A 17,484-nucleotide genomic window follows, 5' to 3' on the forward strand; every position below is an offset into this window, starting at 1 on the left:
ATTCCCTCTGCTGGAAGGCATCTACTGTGACTGCTGCTGTAATTAATCACAATGAAGGACAACTAAAGAGCATAGAATGAGCTGCAGTGTGACCACATCCAAACTGCATCAAATACTGTTACCCTTGGCTATCTCTCAACAATGTTTTAATACCATCTGACACATACACACACACTAAACTTAAGTAATTAAAGCTAAACAATAAAAATGTTTAACTTCGTTTCGATACCTTCATGCTAAATTGAAGATCCCATTGAGCCGTTGGAGGAGATGATTGCCCTTACCAGAGCTGACAGTTAGTAACAAAGGGAGGACTCTGATGTTTGTATTATAGACATAAGAGCTGTGTTCCATCTTGTTGTTTGTGTTTTTTTCTGTTCCTTTAAGGGCAAAACAGGTCATTTTGCAGATCATTTCATTGTTTGGCAAACGCACAATAAACCAGAATCAGTCTTTTGAAGACATAAAGGGACAAATTATGAAAGTTTTTACCACATAAATGGCAAGCAGAGTGACATATATAGCTGAGGTCATTTTGAGTGATCTTTTTAACCGATCATATCTTTCTTAGCTTTCTACTTCCGTGTTTACTAACTCTGAGGATTTAAAGGAGCACTATGTAGTTTTGGAGAAGAAATTCAAACTCAATTTCAATATTTACAATATCTATGAGATAATAATACAAACTCAGAAATGTTTTTTTTCCACAGCTGTGTAAACAAGCTGTTCTCAGAGGAAGATAAGGCCCCCAGAGCACAGTTTGAAGCTAGGAAGGTGGCAGGGTCCGCCAAATACAAAGTAAAACAGTATGAAACTTTCTTTGTTTATTCAATTTATTTAGTCTTGAAAACAAAGCAACTTTGTTTCAGCATAAAAAAAAAAAAATCAAATATCGATGAAGATCTTTCTTTTCTGATTATAATTTCTTCCCTAAAATTACTTGGTGCACATTTAAGCAAACTTTGAAAGAATAATATGATATTTTGGGAAATACACTTACACTCTTTCTCGTTGAGAGATCTGCTTGTTAAGCATGATGCTACGAGCAGAAGACGGTTAGCTTAGCATTATCCCTAGAAGCAGAGGGAAACGCCGAGCCTGGCTAAAACTCATCAACGGATCTAAAGCTCACTAATGAACATGTTGTACCTCGTTTGTTCAATCCATACTCAAAGTCTGGCATCTAGTTGACCTGTATTTGTGAACTGTGAACAGAGCCAGGCTAGCTGTACTCCCTTGTTTCAGGTCTTTATGTTAAGCTTTGCTGAGTGAATGTTATTGATCTCCTCTTATTACTCTCAGCAAGAAAACATACAAGCATTTTTCCCGAAATGTCAGACTATATCAGTATTTACAACCCGGCATTGGGTTTACATTTGGATGTAGGATTATGTCTTTAAAGGGGCACTATGTTGTTTTGGAGAAGAAATTCAAACTCAGAATTTGAATATTTACAATATCACTGAGGTAATACAAAGGAAGAAATATTAATTTTGTCCATAACCGAATAAAGAAGCTGTTCTCAGAGGAAAACAAGGTCCCCAGAACACTGTTTGAAGCTAGAAAGGTGGCAGGGTCCGCCAAATATAAACAAAGTAAAACAGAATGAAACTGTGTTGTCAGGTGAAAGAGAGTGTGTTTCTTAAGTCTTTTCAGGGAGAAATCTTCCCCAAAACTACACCTTTAAAGACTCAATAAAATGTATTTTACTAGAGGAGAAACTAAATACAATACAACAATAAAATACAGCCTTTCCTCTGGGTTTATTGCTGCGCTGAAATTGCCAAAACACCCTGTTCTGCCCTTTGGTGAAACAATACTGTGTAGTTCATGATTTATACTAAAGTACGGACACAATGAATCCTCTACCTACAAACAAACTGGAATGAGGTATCTAAATGGATGGTATGAAAAGCATCTAACATGGAAAAATGAGAGTGTTCTTTCCACTTACCCTCTTTTTTGGTGTGAACCGCAAATTATAAAAGAGAAAGCAAGATGACTTACAGGCTTTTTGATGATTCAGTTCTAATACTGCTAACAACTAATGCATTTCAAGCTGGCCTTTAACTCAAATCTGTTAAGAAAATGTGCAATTATGACGCTTATTTCTCCACAAACATGGCAAAATGTATGGGTTATGCTTTTTTTTTTTTTTTTTTTTATATCTCTCGATCCAGAGGTGTGATGTTCCTCACCTTGCCGTACGACCAGCCCAGCTCAATTTTATTCATGCCCCACAGTTCGTGGATGTTCTCAGCTAGCTTGTCTCGAACCTTCTCTAAATGAAGTGGCATGACAACCTGAAGGGACAGGCATGAAAAAGTTATAACACTCACAGGGTTATTGATGCGTTCATCTTCAGAATCAGTCCTTTGCTCTCCTCCGTAGTTTACCTGGCCTGTTTCAACAGGTGTGGGGATGAAGGAGGCCTGCGACAGGAACTGTGCGGTGCCCAGCAGATCTCGAACCCCCTCCACATCCCTCTTGTACTCTTTCACCGGCTCCACCTTCATCTTCTCTTTCGGCAGCAGGGCTTCGTAGCACGGAGCGTAACTCGATGGAGGCAGGAACTTAAAGTCGCCGTGTCGACCGCCCAACAGAAAACGCACCCTGGGGAGATAAGATAATGGTCATCTGCCGGTGTATTCTATCATTCTACACACTAAAGATGTAGGAGGAAAGGTTAATTAATAAGGGGAAAAGTGTGTGTAAATACAAACGGTGTTTTTAATCATGAGTGATAATCAGACAGCTATTAATGAACGGCGCAGCCACTGAAAAATAAAGCCAACCACGCGGCTAAATGTAAAAGCTTTTTTTCTCCTTTTCAATCCGTTCCAGGGACAAGTTTAGCTCTGAGACTGAAAAAAAAGCCTGTCTCAGGCCATCACTGTGAAGAGGCTCTCCTGAGGCCGACCAAAAATAGCAACTCAAGTAGTAGTGGTGACGCAACCGAGCCCATTCTGACTGCAGCCCTCAATTATTGAAGAGTGGAAGATGTAGGGCTGTCATTTTCTGGCACGCTTAAATCCGTCGAGATGTTCACCTTGTTCACTGGGTCAGTTTCAAGCTCAAGCTGCAAGGTGTCGCAACACACGCAGGAGTGGTTATAAGGTGACGAAATGATGAACATATACTCTGCAAATCATTAAAAGTCAGAGATGGATGAAACATGAGCTGATAGTCAGATTTGATTATGTGGATTTTTGGGTAATGGCTAATAAATGTTACGATAACAGAAAATAACTATAACAGCTGTCTGATCTAAACTCTTGATGCTATAGGGGGATTATGGTTGTCTACACACTCCCACTGCCAACAGTGACGTTAGCGGTGAAAATGACAGCTGTACAGGGCAATTACTGAACTAACTTAAGAGAACAACAGAGCAGAGTAGAAAAACAGACGCCCAGAAAAAGTACCACCAAGCACCAACTCCTAACTCTGGACCTGTGGTTACTGACCAAACCTCTCAAAGTTGTGGCTACACAAAGTGAATAGTACTATTAATACTTTGACAAACCCTTCAAATAAGTTATTTATACTGTAAAATGAAAAAAAAAAAAAACTTATAGGGGCTCTGCAGAACTTCTGTGTTGTGTTGTGCAAGTCTATGAAGGTTCCTGTTACTTCTTACCTTGAGGCATAATTTTTTTTGCGATAGGCCATACACTGTGTTCATCACAGGTGAAAAACCAGGCACTGTCCGTCAGGCTCAAAGAGCTTGCAGCATTTTTTGACCAGTTAAATTTGGGCATGACGACGGTAAAGATTCCTCAACAGCTGCTGGATGGATTGCCATTAATTGTGGTACAGATGTCCAAACGTTGCATTCAAGATCATCTGAATAAACTTGGCCTTTGATCAAATGCCGGCAAAATACTAAACTAATACTTGAACATTGAAAGACTGGCTAACATAAACATGTTAACATTGTCATTTTGAGCACATAACCATACAAATATCAGTTCACAGAATCACTGTGCCTAACAACAGCCTCACAGAGGGATTATAGCCGCAGGATGAACACTGATGAAACAAAGTCTGAACAGCCACGGAGGATGAATTAACTCAGGACAACAACAACAAGTTGCTTTAACAGTCCACCCCAATTCCCATATGAAGCACAATTTGCTGAAGCAATCTCATTTCCCTCACCACTGCTCATAAACCATCAGGTACGTTATTACCTTCTGAGAATTCGTTTTAATCAGGCAGTAAGAACTGAATTCACTGTCGGGCGGCTTTCATGACCAAATAAAATCAGACTGGTCTCCTGGTGTCAGGTGTCTCTGGGCTTCAAAGTGTAAGAGCTGCTAATGCAAAAATGCTGCTTTGCTCCACAAAGTCGGAGTCAATCATAGAATCATGGAAAAACCGCCGGAGCTTGAAATTTCATTTTAAAGTCTTGTCAATCACGCTATCTGTGGTAGCCATGGCAACAGAGCAGAGCATGAAGCTAGCCTCTTTTTTTTTTTAACCTGGGTCCAATCTCAAGGCCTTGAGGATTAATGAATTTGGACCAGAATGAGGAGGTGGATTAGATGGATTTCACACAGGCAGTGTTTGTGTTAGTGTAGGTGTGCTGTATACACAATATGCCGCGCATTTCTTTTGGCTTGAGCCTGTCTGCCTCATCTAATCTTCTGCGTGGCTCATTCATCATCCAGGAATTTCAGGGGAGTCTGTTCGTCTGAGACAACACGCAGGAGAAACAAATACAGACTCACTTGACCCCCGCAGAGAAGCTGACGACAGGGAAGAAGAGCCCGTCTGTGTTGAAATTCTCGAACATGCCCTGAACGGGCTGTCCGTTGATCCTGAAAGAGATGCTGGGAGCTCCCAGGTCCAAACAACAGCTCACCACATCCTCTGAGGTCAGGATGTGCTGGTTCATGGACGCAACCGCCCGCGGGATACGGCCTATTTGGGACACACACACACACAGTTATGTGAAATACGACCCAGTGAGCGATGCTGGCATGGATCATGGCTCTCTCTCTCACACACAGGACTAAACACACAAATTTGCACACACCAACGCACACTGTTACACACACTCTGGGCGAAGAGATCATCCCTCCAGGGCACCGGTCGTGTCTAGCTGTAGCTAGTAGCCCAGGGATACCGCTCATCTTTAATATGTTAGTTTATCATGATAGGAGCTAAGTTCCATCAATTTTGTTCCTCCACTGACCTGACCAGAGGTGGAGTCCATCAAAACCAAACGAGTAGAGGTCATCTCCGACTCCATTGCCTCCCCATCCCTCTCCGCCTCCAGGGTAGGGAGCGTAGCCTTTAGTGTTGGCCCAGCCCACCCGCAGGTGGGAGGGCTCGCTGGTCACAAAGTGGTCCACCTGGTCAATCATCAGCTCATAGTACCACTTTTTATACTGAGCTGAGCCCTCGCTCACCCCAAGGAAGATGTTCGGTCTCATGCTGGCGATGAAGCGAAACAGGAAATCATTAGTTGTCCCTCAGAGGAAGTGAGATATTCTCACATTAATACATTTTTTTTTTCTTAAAAATAATGAAAAAGTTTGCCCTTAGGACATGATAATTTAATTTAGTTTAATATGTTTGGTTCAGGAAGTTCTTTAAAAGTCGATATCTTGAAACAAAGCAGGGCAAAGCGGATCGTTTTGCTGGTGTCAAGAATATGAGCCAAGAATATGAGAGATTTTAGAGATAAAACTTGAGTTATAATTATCTCAACCTCACCCAAATGGTTCGTTTTCATCGTATGCAGATTAAAAGTGTGGGGTAAGGATAGTACAAGATAACAGGAGATGTGAAAGACATCTCCCTCCTTATACAGCGCTTCACTGTCCAAACCATCACGTCACGGCTGGGTGTGTGTGGTTCACTGTCCAATTTAAAGACTATGTTGTGCACATGGTCTATACTGGACATGTAGTTTTACATGTGTAGATCCAAACACAATGATTACAATAACTTCCAAAAAGTTATTTCAAAGCGTATACATTTTATTCATCTAATATGCATGTTTGGTGTTTTATTTATCATTAATGACAACTCTTTCACTATCGCTAGTTCTAATTTTCCTATTGTTCCTTAAAGGGGCTCTGTGGAACTGCTTTGTTGTGTTGTGTTGTGTGGACTCCATTGCTAAACTAACATTAGCTACAGTTGCTCTCCGTTAGCAGAGCGGAGAGAAGCACTGAGATGCAATTGCACACATGCATAGTGTCTCAACTTTTTGACTACAATCTGCTCATATACGTCCAGTAAAAAAGTGATTAATACATGTAAAGGGATTAAATAGAACCCCTTTAAGTTTTAATCCTGCAATTCAATTTAGTGAATCACTATTTTGAAAGTAGCTAGCAGTGACAAAGAACGCTAGGAGTACTTACAAACTTGGATTAACGCACAGCTGGTGCAACCCGTTCCTTGCACCAATCCCAGACTAGGGCTTTAATCACTTGGTAATAAAGGAGGAATACCATACTTTGAACTACTGCATTTTTAAATGTGAGAATGAGAAGCATGATGTTGAAAGGAGTTGGTTTTTTTTTGGCTTGGATGGCTTTTCTAACCTCTGGACATCATTGACCAGCTGGGTTTGCAGCAGCAGATCTCTCTTGGGCAGCAAGTGATCACAGATTAGGTTCTGATTGGTTCGCACAGCTACGCCATTACACACACACAGCGAGCAGAGCACATCCAGAATCTAAAAAAGAAAGTGGAGACCGGAGGGGGAATAAGCAACAACATCAAGAGGAAGATCAACAACAGTTCCCAATAACTGATTACACATTGACCTCGCTGTTAAACCCTGCATAAGACTCCATTTCTGTCCAAAAATGACTCATTATCTCTATCCCCGATCATTGTCCAGGTTGCTGCTCTACGGACAGACTCTTTCCATGCAACCACTGCATAATTACTCAGAGATGCTTAGTGGGGGCAAAAACAAGTCCAATAATATCCCTTTGATGTCGGACTAACAAAGCAATAGAATTAAATGGGCCAGGAAGCTCAGCCAAGGGTGACAGACCAGTGTACCCTACGCTTTATCATTGGCCCTTTCCTCCTGCTTCCACAGCAAAATGATACATCCTGTCTGATTTATGACCTGGGCCAGCTGACTGCCTGCTCCTGATCTAATTTCACTGTTAAACTGATTGATTCATGATGGGGACACACTGCGACCAAACCCCCGGGAGCCTTCTGTCAAAGACGGAAGTTTGTATGCTGGTAGAAGGTAAGCACAATGAATTAGTAGCTAAAGAGAAAAAGAGGTGACAAAAAGGCCCAAAGGGAACTGTTATGGAAATGAATGTGCATCCAGTGAAGCATTTTGGCGAGCCTAATGAGGAGAGAACTGGAGATGACTGGATGCAAGATAAACAGGCACTTTTTCAGTGGCTGTTGTGTGCTTTCTTGCCTCGCTAAAAGTTTCTGACAACATCCAAGTTATTTCAGTGTGCATCTTAAAAGAACCGTTTGACGTTTTGGAAAATACACTCTTTCGCTTCCTTGCCAAGAGGTACACAAGGAAAATGATGCCGCTTTTGTGTAAAAATAAAGCTGGAACTAGCAGCCTTTGAGCTGTAGCATGGCATAAAGGACACAAACAGGGGTAACAGCTAGTCTCTCTCCTCATTACCTTACAAATTAACCTACCAGGATCTCTAAGGCTCACTAATTACCACAGTGTGTCTGATCTATTTGAAGGTGCAATACATAAGATTGGCATAGTTGACCTCCCGATAAACAGGGGCAGCATATCCCCAGAGTAGCTAACTGTTGCTACCTGTATTTTAGCTTGTTAGCTCAGTTAGCCATGCAGCTAGAGAGAGCTGGAGAGTTGGTGTTTACACCACTGGCACGGGTGGAAGAAATACTTTTTCCCAAAGCATAATTCCCAAAACGTCAAACTACTCTTTTAGGATCATATTTCATTTATTTATTGCCTTATTCAAGTAAGTATGTGGTTTCCATTCATCTTTATCCACTCAACATTTTCCTTGAATCTCATCCACATTCTACATGAAAATGTAAAGCCCACATGTGTCATTATCTTATATCACAGCAGAGACGGTACCCCAGATTAACCCTCCACCGCAGCAGCGCTCTTTGCTGCTCACCTTGTGGTTGCGTCCGTGCTTGTAGAGCAGCGATATGATGGACTTGATGTGTCCTCGCTGGATGATGTTGAGGGCCTCGGGGCTCTCAATTAAAATGCAGTGCAGAACTTCCAGGATGCCTGCAACGGCCGCAAAATTCATCAATTAGTCAACACCCGCAGAACAGAAAGACACCGCAGAGGACACTCGTCAATGAGCCATCCAGCCTGCATAGATCGACAGGGAACACTCGGTGCTGCTCATACATTCCTTACCATACATTTAAAAGTAGATGTATGTGTAGAATTTTTAAGTGAGCAGCGTCATCTTTTTATGCATTTTTCAAGACTTTGGCTGGATTAGTATTAAAGGGAACTAGGTAGTTTTTGTGATATCTCAGTATGAGTTACCTGATGAGGACTCCAGTCTCTCCAGCTTGCTCACAAGCCAGTCCAGGTTGTGGGAGAACTGGGTGCAGTTGTTTCTGTTCCCTCTGATCAACGCCGCTGCGGGGTACAAAGACAGTGTGCACAAGTCAAATATCAAAAGAATTGAGTGTTTTTGTTCTAAGTGGCGTTATGGATCCCGAGCAGAAACAATGTCACCCAAAGGTGGACACCTTTTATGCACGCCAAAAGCCAAGGAAGGACAAAGGTTCTGCTTTGACACCCTAATACATATTAATTTGGAAGATTCTTAAGATAGAAGGAGGGAATGACACAAGGGGAGAAAAGACATAAACACATCGGACAAACCCCCCCTCCACACACACCCACATACATCCTCAAAAAAAAAAAAAAAAGACAGGGTCACCCAAAGCAGACAGACAGGAAAAGAAAGGAGGGAGGCATCCCAAATCCACTTAGTGCTGTGTCAAAGCAGGTGTGTGGAGGAGGGAACGGTGGGAGAGAGAGACGTGGCTGGAACACTAATACAGTACAAGCCAGGAGGGGAAATCAGTGTAAATAAGATTGTGAAGGACACACTTGAAGGGCAGAGGGGCTTCAACGCAGCAGCTTGACTGATACACTCCACATATGGGCTACCCACGTCCTCTTCTTTGGGAACAATAACACAGCCAAATCACGACAGGAAGGAAATCGTGCCTGCTCGCAAATGCGTCTTTTATGTCACAGATGTTGAAGGAAATGTTCAAGCCAAGCATTGTATTTGTCAGACGCAGCAGAAGACAGCAGGCAGGAAGAGCAGAGAAGAAAGCAAAGAGCAAAGAAATATTTACTTTTCCTGCCAGATCATTTTAGAGAGGCACGTCTACGTCTGACAGAGCATATGTTTGGCAGCGCAGGAGGTTAAAGTGATCTCTGCTGATGACGTCGTGCTATAGGAATACAAAGAGAACAGCGAGAGCGCGCAACCAAAGCAGTAAACAGCATTGCGATGAGAACTGACATCCAATGGATAAAAAGCCATCTGGCCTATAGGGGACACCCAAAATTTTGGAGCGTGTGTGACGACTGACATTGTTGGAAGCACATCACATAAACCTCAAAGCTCCTTTGTACGCAGCGGGCCACACGCCATCAAGTCTTTCCCCAACAATGCGAGTATATATGCGAGTGTTGGAGACGGTGGGGCATTATGGCGCATGCGTTATGTGTCTGTGTGTACATGCCAAGCTGTCTGAATTCTGGCAGCGTGCAATCCGCCACTATGAGACGTCTGTAAATGGCTGGTTAAACTCCCTGTCTGCACACGCTCGCAGCTACTTCATCCTCAAGCACTGGGCCCTGGGATTGATTTGAGCAACGTTCGTGTGAGTGTGTGTGTGTTTGTGCGTGCAGAGCAGCTTCTCACCCAGCAGCTCATACAGCAGGTTGAGGATGTCTTTCCAGGCGGACCCGGCCTCTGACCCAGCACACTCGCCGAAGTGGGCGGCGCTGTTGTAGACGTTCAGGCGGTCGATACAGTTGGACACAAGAGTCAGCATGCCCTGAAGAATGCACAGAGATGCACCACATGAACATAACATAACTTCATTCAAAGGTACATATGAAATTCATGCAATTTAAACAATGGCATTCATACTTAAAGGCGTTATGTGCTAGAATTCAAGTAAAAAAAAATGAAAGATAACTTAAATTATCAACAAAAGGTGAATAATGAGCAGTTCTGACCTTATGAAGTATCTGTATTGTGTTGCATCTACTTAAGTTAGTATGCTAACCAGCTAGCCACGGCCCATCCTGGTCCAAAGCTCTTGAGTTAGCAGCGTAAATACTAACAGTCCCCTGATCCCTGAGCTACCAGTCCGACCAGCTAGCTGCAAGGCTAACTGAGCTAACTAGCTAAGCGTAGCTACAGTTAGCAGAGGTTAGCAGTTATTTGTTTTTAGTATGACTTTGACAGGTGGCTGATTCTTACATATTGTGCCTTAAAAAACAAGCTCTCATTAGCGATTCATGCCGAACGCAGCCCTTTAGCTCTCTCATGTCCCATTTGGTGGTTGTGTCACAGTGATTTATACTACAGGGGAATATCTATAGTGATCAGATATGCTAAATGGAGGGGGTGAGAAGATAAAATGGAAATTGGAGATGATTTATAATGCCAGGAAAAATCATGAGTCAGGTCTCTATGGTGACAAATTGACCTTTCTAAATCTAATATATCAGGGGTGGGACAGGGATGTGCTATTTTGGTGTATTATCATGGGAAGACAGGTAAGTGAGATGAGAGGTGAAATGCTGAAATATGTACCAAAAAAAGTCTTATATATATTTCATTGAGCCAATTCACACTTGTGCATGTTGGCCTGAGGAAACACGCTGTTGGAGCCTGTTAGAGCTAAAGGGAGTTCGGATAGTTGACATCACAGGCCCCCTCAGTGAGGCAGCTGACATTTTGTAATTGATGAAAGCAATTTGGGTCCTGGAGGCTTAGTGGAAGGCTTCAGTGCACTCGGGCCAGCCTCGGGAGAAACTTATAACACCAAAAAGTGCTGACACCCTCAAACGCAATGCTTCCAAATACATGCCGGCATTCAAACACACCGCAGAGAATCAACTGCTTTAGCCTTTCACACACTTTGTCTTTTGCCAATTTGCTCTCGGCTCACTCATATGTGCTGTCACTTACTCAAATTGCCTAAATCACAAGTCAAATCTTTACTCCAGGGGGAGTTTTTAATATTTTTGCTGCACTGCGCAACAGCCCGGGGTGTTATTAATTGATATTTCATGTGCTGTCAGTTTGCTACGCCTTTCATTTATGGTGAAACTCACTTCCTGTTTGAATAGGTTCTGCCGGTTCTTGAGGGAGCGCAGCTTGATCTGCCTCTCTTCGTGCTCGAGCTCAACATCAGGGAGCTGGAAATAGGCGATGAGGTCATTGAGGGTTTGGAGCACCTCTTCAACAGGCAGCGAGACCAGCACCCTATTCTTAACGCCCAGACAATCCAGGTCTCTGGGAAGGGGGACACAAAGACCACAGACACGTCAACATACAAAAATTCAGACAGGTATAGTTTGCAAAAATGAACCATTCATCACAAATGAATACCCTCCTGGTAGTGACTGAGCCGAGTGGAGGAGAGGCTGTGATGACTAACTCAATGTTTAGCCCACAGGTTCATCCATGCTGAAATGCTGATTTCCGCTGGCTGGCTAAAAATAGCTCCTGTCCTATGCGAGGGAGGGGTGCGGGGAGATGTATGTGTCACAGCCTTGGGGGGGGGGGGGAGGCTGACAGACTCTCACATGTTCCTGCCGTGAGTGGCCCAGAGCCCGACCCGAGGGACGGCAGGCCGTTTGATAACAAATATGGGCACTGGATGCATCCACTTACGTGCTCCGTGGCTTCCTTTTTTCACAGCTGGCCGTGCGTAGCCGTGACGGCCGTCGCAATGTTTGCCACTTGGAAACGCATGACTGGACCACTGAGTGAGCTGTCTGGGGCTTCGGCACCGCACTCAGTCAAAACTCACAAGGCCCAGAGCTTAACTCTCCACTGGGTGAATTTGCAGCCTAGAGGGACACTACATCACAATTTGTCTGGACTGTGTGAGGGTCCTGCGGGGGCTTTGGATGTCTTTTTTAGGCTTCATATCTGATTTGGCAATGTGTTGCATTGAGGGACCCTCGTTTTATCATCTCTTTCCAATAATGATGCTCTACCTTCATCAGCGTGGCGCTTGCGCAAGGCGTAGCAGCACAGGATGTTTTGCAGATTACCCCCATAAAGTGACTCAAGACGAATGTGGACTGTAATTTGGCCTAATTGGGCAATTTGTGTCACCACATCACTGCGTGCATTAGTGAGGGATGGCAGTGTTGTCAAACATACCTGATGAATCGGTTAAAGAGCAATGTGGTGTTGCGGATGATTCGTGCGGCGCGGGACTCCTCGTGCTGACAGCGCTGCAGGGTCAACCCATCGTCCATGTGACCTTCAGAATGCAGGCACGCCTTGAGAGGGGAGGAGGAGAAAGAGTGTGAGACATAACCATGATGAGAGAATGCAGGGAAATAAGGAGGGAAAGGAACCAAAAGACTAAGAGGAAGTCATTTAATGGAGCAAAAGTGTCCAGCCGTCCTCAGCCAGCTCCGAGCCACAATGTCTGGAACACAGGTGCTGACACTACAGGCTATCTGGCTGTGTTTACATGGAGGACACATTGTCGTGCACATTATCGCTCATACACAGCTCTATCACTTCTGCCACACTCGCCAAGGGACAGGGTTTATATTTAGTCGAGGCAAATATCCAAACTAACGTGCAATCATCTTAACTCAATCAACTCATTACCCTAAAAATAATTATCCGCTCCGAGGAATCTCATTTATTTATTAGTTTTGTTTTGCTCTCCTGTGTGCTTTGCATCCGATAGACGGTAAAGCGCGTGTGTGTGCTCGTGTTCGTCTCCGCTCACTCGTCTCTTGAGGGGACCCAGACGCGCAGATTTGACATCGGGTGCCTGGTAGGAGAGCCACAGTCCCGTGGCCACGTGCATGATGAAGCAGAGCGAGTCCCCGTATTTGATCTCCGCCACCCCCATGCCCTCGATGTCCCGCTTGGGGCTCTGCTCCAGCTTCTCCTGCACAGAAGGGAGAAAATGAAAACGTCAAAAGCTGTCAGGGTGGAACGCGAGCATGGTGGCTCAATCATAAAAATGTGCATATTCAGATGTACTGCATGCAGATTTGTTCGTAATCAACCACCAACCAAATGTCATCTGCATCTGCTGTTTACGGCTCTATCCATCACAGTGAGATGATTGTATTTGTTTTGCTATTAGGGTCAGATATAACTGCAGCCCATAATCGACGTGAGGACTTCAGTGATAAATGACTTCACTTGTGCTCTATAATGCGTGCTTTAAATCCAAATCGGAAGGGTCACTAATTGGTTCACAATCACCGGCCATATCTAGAGACTCCATTACACAGAGTAAGGCTAAATGGTTGGTTCAGCCAGAGTCTGCAAGTTCAGCTAAATTAACCTCTACAGTGCAGCTTTCACTGGTCCAATAATTTTCATTGTCCTTGGAAAAATGGTGACTTTCTAGTCCGAGTGGAGTGGGCGGTTCTTTTGTGAAGGTTGAGAGGTGACTGTCCCCAGCGGTGTTTAATGAGAAAATGTGCGGTTGAGCCCATGTGACACAGGTCACCTTGAGGAGCAGCAGGGAGTCAAGTGCTTACATCTTGTGCCCTTGTGTGTACTAACCTTCGAGGCTCTGAAGCAGAAGGCGGTGGCGACAGTGTCGGACCTCTCCCGGTCCTGCAGCACCAACCCCCTGTCCTCGGTCAGGGCCAGGTAGTGACCGGTGGTCAGGTGCCGCAGTCGGAAAGGTTGACCCCAGCGGATGTGGCTCCCACTCCAGCTGTAAAGGAAGGACGCACCAACAGGATAAAATGAAGCGCACATGCTAATATACAAGGAGACAAAGTCTGCCTTTTATAATCTGCCAATTAGTTGATCCAAACATTGCTGCCAGCTGTTAATTATCCAGCATGCCATGTGGTAGAATGATTATCAAATAGCTGAAAAACATTTCTCTAATTATGTCCTTTTGAGGAAAATCAGAACGAACCAGGGTTAAAATTATGTGACAAAGAGTGATTTTGACAAAAAAGAAATAGGGAAAGCTGCAACCCCTTGAGGCTGTAAAATAGCTGGGATCAAAGGACAGAAGCAAAGAGAAAGATGGAGGGAGACAGAGGAATAAAAAGAAGGCGAGGCCACAGCCCAGCATCAAATCACAGGAGGGAAGAGGGAAGAAGGGACAAATGGGTGGAGAGAGAAAAAGGAAAAAGGGGACTAAAAAACAAAAAGAGGAAGAATGAAAAAATAGGAGAATGGTTGAAGTTGAAAAAAAACTATAAAATATGTAGTCACTAACAGGAAGGAAAGGGGATAGATAACAGATTGAGCGAAACTCAGCCCACCTGATTCGGAGTGGCTCCAGCCTCCATAGGGACCTGGCCTTCACACCGGCTTTACCCGTCTCATAGTTGACTATCCTGGGGGATGCAAGAGAAGAGTGAGTGGGTGGTCTGTCAGCAGGATGCTTTAAAATGTCTAGCCACTGCTGATGCTGTCAAGGTCATTCGTCCTGGCTTCGTAGAACACCACTTCTTTGCTCTCATTTGTCACACTGAAATTCACTGTGAGGATGTCTCACACACACACACACACACACACACAAACTACAGCACGGGCTGTATTTACTCTGCCGACAACAGCACCACATCCTTCAAACAGAGACATGTGCGCCCTGATAACCCACAGCTACACTGTCTATCAGCGATATGGGTGACTGGGTCCAAAGATAAAAGAAATCACTCATCACCCCCCGCTGACAGCTTGGAGTGTGTTTGATCTGCCCCAGAAAATTCTAAGACCTCTAAAAAGCTTGCTCCGTCTGTTTGATTTCAAGGACAACAGAGGGAAAAAGGCCAGTGCTGGAAATTAATATCTAATCCCGCCCCTCACATTCGCCGTGCTCTGCTCTAAAAATAGACCCAATGTGTGTATGTGTTTGTGCCCAGGAGGAACACACATCTCTTGGCACCTGGCGAATGTGAATGGGCCTTGCCCACTGTTTTGACCCACTTTGAGCCCAGTGTGCCATTTTTTTTTCCCGCGGCCTACCTCCTCTGTGTTGGCACCAAGCAGCTACACTGTGGACAAAAATAACACAGTGGCCATTTTGGCCCCCCGGAGAGTCCAGTGTCATTCAGGGTAGAGGCATTTTTGTAAAGCAAGGTGGGAGCTGAGGTAGGTAACTTACAGGTCAGCTAACTTGTCGTATGCTACATAATTGCTTCACCACAACCACAGTGTGTCCCCCTAATACTCCAGTGTGATCGAGTTTGAATTTCTCACCTCTGCTGCTCTTCACTCTGGTCTGATCCTGGGATGGCCACCACCTCGTCGTGTCCGTGGAAGAGCCGCATCACATGCCCACCCAACAGGTAGCCTGTTGGAGGAGGAAGGACAGATGACTTAGATCTGGGGACTTTCATTTCCTGTTTTGACACATATCATCTCTGAGATGTAATCTTGCAAAGCAAACTGTCTATATTGCAAAAGTGGGTTTTAAAAAACTACACTTTTAGATTGGATGTAACCAGATCCTCCAAGTGAAATGAGACGCTTACTTATGAAATAGCTGCATTTGTTTACTTCAGAAACACAGAACTGTGCTGAATGTTTGGGGGCCTTCACTTGACTAATTAGTGGAAACTCGCACCCATCTTGAGATATACTGTGTTAAAATTCATCTGACAGCCTGCACCCGCTCCTTTCCTTTAAATCTTTAATTTATATATTTTTTTTCTCTTGAATCATTTAATTTGCAAGCTGAAGAAATGCTATAGAATAATGAAATGATGAAAAACAATGAAGGCTGAGGTTTTGTGTTCAGGCTCTACCTTCTTCGATGTTGCTTCCGGAGCAGATGGGATGGACGTTCCATAGGGTTTGCATGAAGGAGGCATCCACCTGGATGTTGCCATTTGAGATGGATAAGTGCTGCAGGACAGAAGGTAATAAAATCCAGCATTTACTCATTTGCATACATCAATACCAATGACACTAAATGGGCTGAACTGTCACAGTATGTAAGCGGGCAACGATGAAAGGTGAGAGATCATTTCCGTATACCTGTGTGGTTCTACAGTTTTGCTTTACAGAATGAAATGATTTAATGCGATAAGATTATGCTAAACATGATTTTTTTTCAATCAATCTCTAGAAGATCATCACTGGATTTCTGAAAATTCAACATCAAATGTTGACTTTTCAGGCAGAGTTCAGCTTAGGTTTGAAACTCTCTCTGTAATCACTGATCCAAAAGAAAACTCCAGCCTGTTCACTGACTGACAGATGCCATGAGAGTATGGGGATTTAAACCATCTGGGGGGCTGTAATGCTGTGCTTGTGTGTGTGTGTGTGTGTGTGACTGTGCTTGGACATGGGTGTGTTTTCCACAATTTCTGTGTATCAGACTCCAAACAACACAGTTTTGTGGCAGCTGTGTCCAGATCCTCTCTCCCCAGAGTCCCTCTGCGGCCCTTAGGTGCTGTCCCCACATACCACTGTCAGGACGACAGCGTGGACAGACTACCGGATTGACATCAGCGACTGTAAGGCGATAGTGGTCATCTGGCTATGCCCCCTGCCGCCACGGGGGGGGTAAACACCGCCTGGCTGCTGTCACCAACTTCATGGATCACAGGGGACATTTTTCCCGGGGATAACATAGCACTGTGCTATGATGCTAAACTTAGAGGGCAGGAAAGTCCAATACTAAAGGAAGCCTAGCGCTGAAAAGGTCAGCTCAGAAGCACAATAGGTACATAACCATTATTAATGGCGGTTGGATGCAGGGATGCAAGGAGGATGATAACGGCGGAGGCTCATTTGAAACAGCACTGGCAGCAGTCTAAAGAAGTCATAATCCACCGTAGCAGACATTTCCAGTGCAAATCAAACATTACTTAATGCAATTGTTAGCAGTCTGGCAGTCATTTAGGAGGAAGAAGTTGACGCTTTTAACGTTAAGCCTCCTGCAGGAGGAGAGGTCATGGGGAGAGTGTGGTATGTGGTAACAGGATTGGGATAATCTGAAATTTTGTCACATCAGGAGAAGCAGAGTTCGCCTACAGAGACCTCGACATTATGCATACACACACACACTTGCTACAGCATCAAGGGATGTATGGCAAACAACGAACTTACAAGGTATCGCTCTGAGGACAAGCTGACGAGGATGAGGTCATCACCGATCCGCACTTTCTCTCCTTCGGATCTCTGCTTGGAGGCCGGATGGATCGTCCACCAGCAGGCCTCACCTAGAGCGGGAAGAATGGATGACAACTCACATCACAAAACTCCTCATTTCTGGAACCTTTATAATTCACCCTCA

At 44.3% G+C, this 17,484-nt stretch overlaps 1 protein-coding gene across 8 annotated transcripts in view; it reads right to left on the reverse strand.

Moving 5' to 3' along the window:
- Positions 1-17,484, reverse strand: part of LOC115597678 (ryanodine receptor 3) — a 112,733-nt gene that overhangs the window by 60,080 nt on the left and 35,169 nt on the right. For 5 of the 8 annotated variants that reach the window (XM_030443846.1, XM_030443848.1, XM_030443845.1 and 2 more), the window contains 16 exons: positions 17,298-17,410; positions 15,989-16,088; positions 15,441-15,534; positions 14,501-14,575; positions 13,779-13,935; positions 12,985-13,149; positions 12,399-12,520; positions 11,339-11,519; positions 9,912-10,047; positions 8,507-8,602; positions 8,118-8,236; positions 6,564-6,697; positions 5,201-5,442; positions 4,734-4,926; positions 2,397-2,613; positions 2,199-2,303 (listed from right to left, as the gene is read on the reverse strand). In XM_030443846.1, the coding sequence (XP_030299706.1) occupies positions 2,199-2,303; positions 2,397-2,613; positions 4,734-4,926; positions 5,201-5,442; positions 6,564-6,697; positions 8,118-8,236; positions 8,507-8,602; positions 9,912-10,047; positions 11,339-11,519; positions 12,399-12,520; positions 12,985-13,149; positions 13,779-13,935; positions 14,501-14,575; positions 15,441-15,534; positions 15,989-16,088; positions 17,298-17,410 (2,249 nt within the window). Of the gene's footprint in view, positions 1-1,954; positions 1,958-2,198; positions 2,304-2,396; positions 2,614-4,733; positions 4,927-5,200; positions 5,443-6,563; positions 6,698-8,117; positions 8,237-8,506; positions 8,603-9,911; positions 10,048-11,338; positions 11,520-12,398; positions 12,521-12,984; positions 13,150-13,778; positions 13,936-14,500; positions 14,576-15,440; positions 15,535-15,988; positions 16,089-17,297; positions 17,411-17,484 lie in introns of all 8 variants that reach the window. The other 3 variants (XM_030443842.1, XM_030443843.1, XM_030443841.1) reach the window with 1 other exon arrangement.

The sequence above is a fragment of the Sparus aurata genome, chromosome 16 (assembly GCF_900880675.1).
Source record: "Sparus aurata chromosome 16, fSpaAur1.1, whole genome shotgun sequence".
Lineage (NCBI taxonomy): Eukaryota > Metazoa > Chordata > Actinopteri > Spariformes > Sparidae > Sparus > Sparus aurata.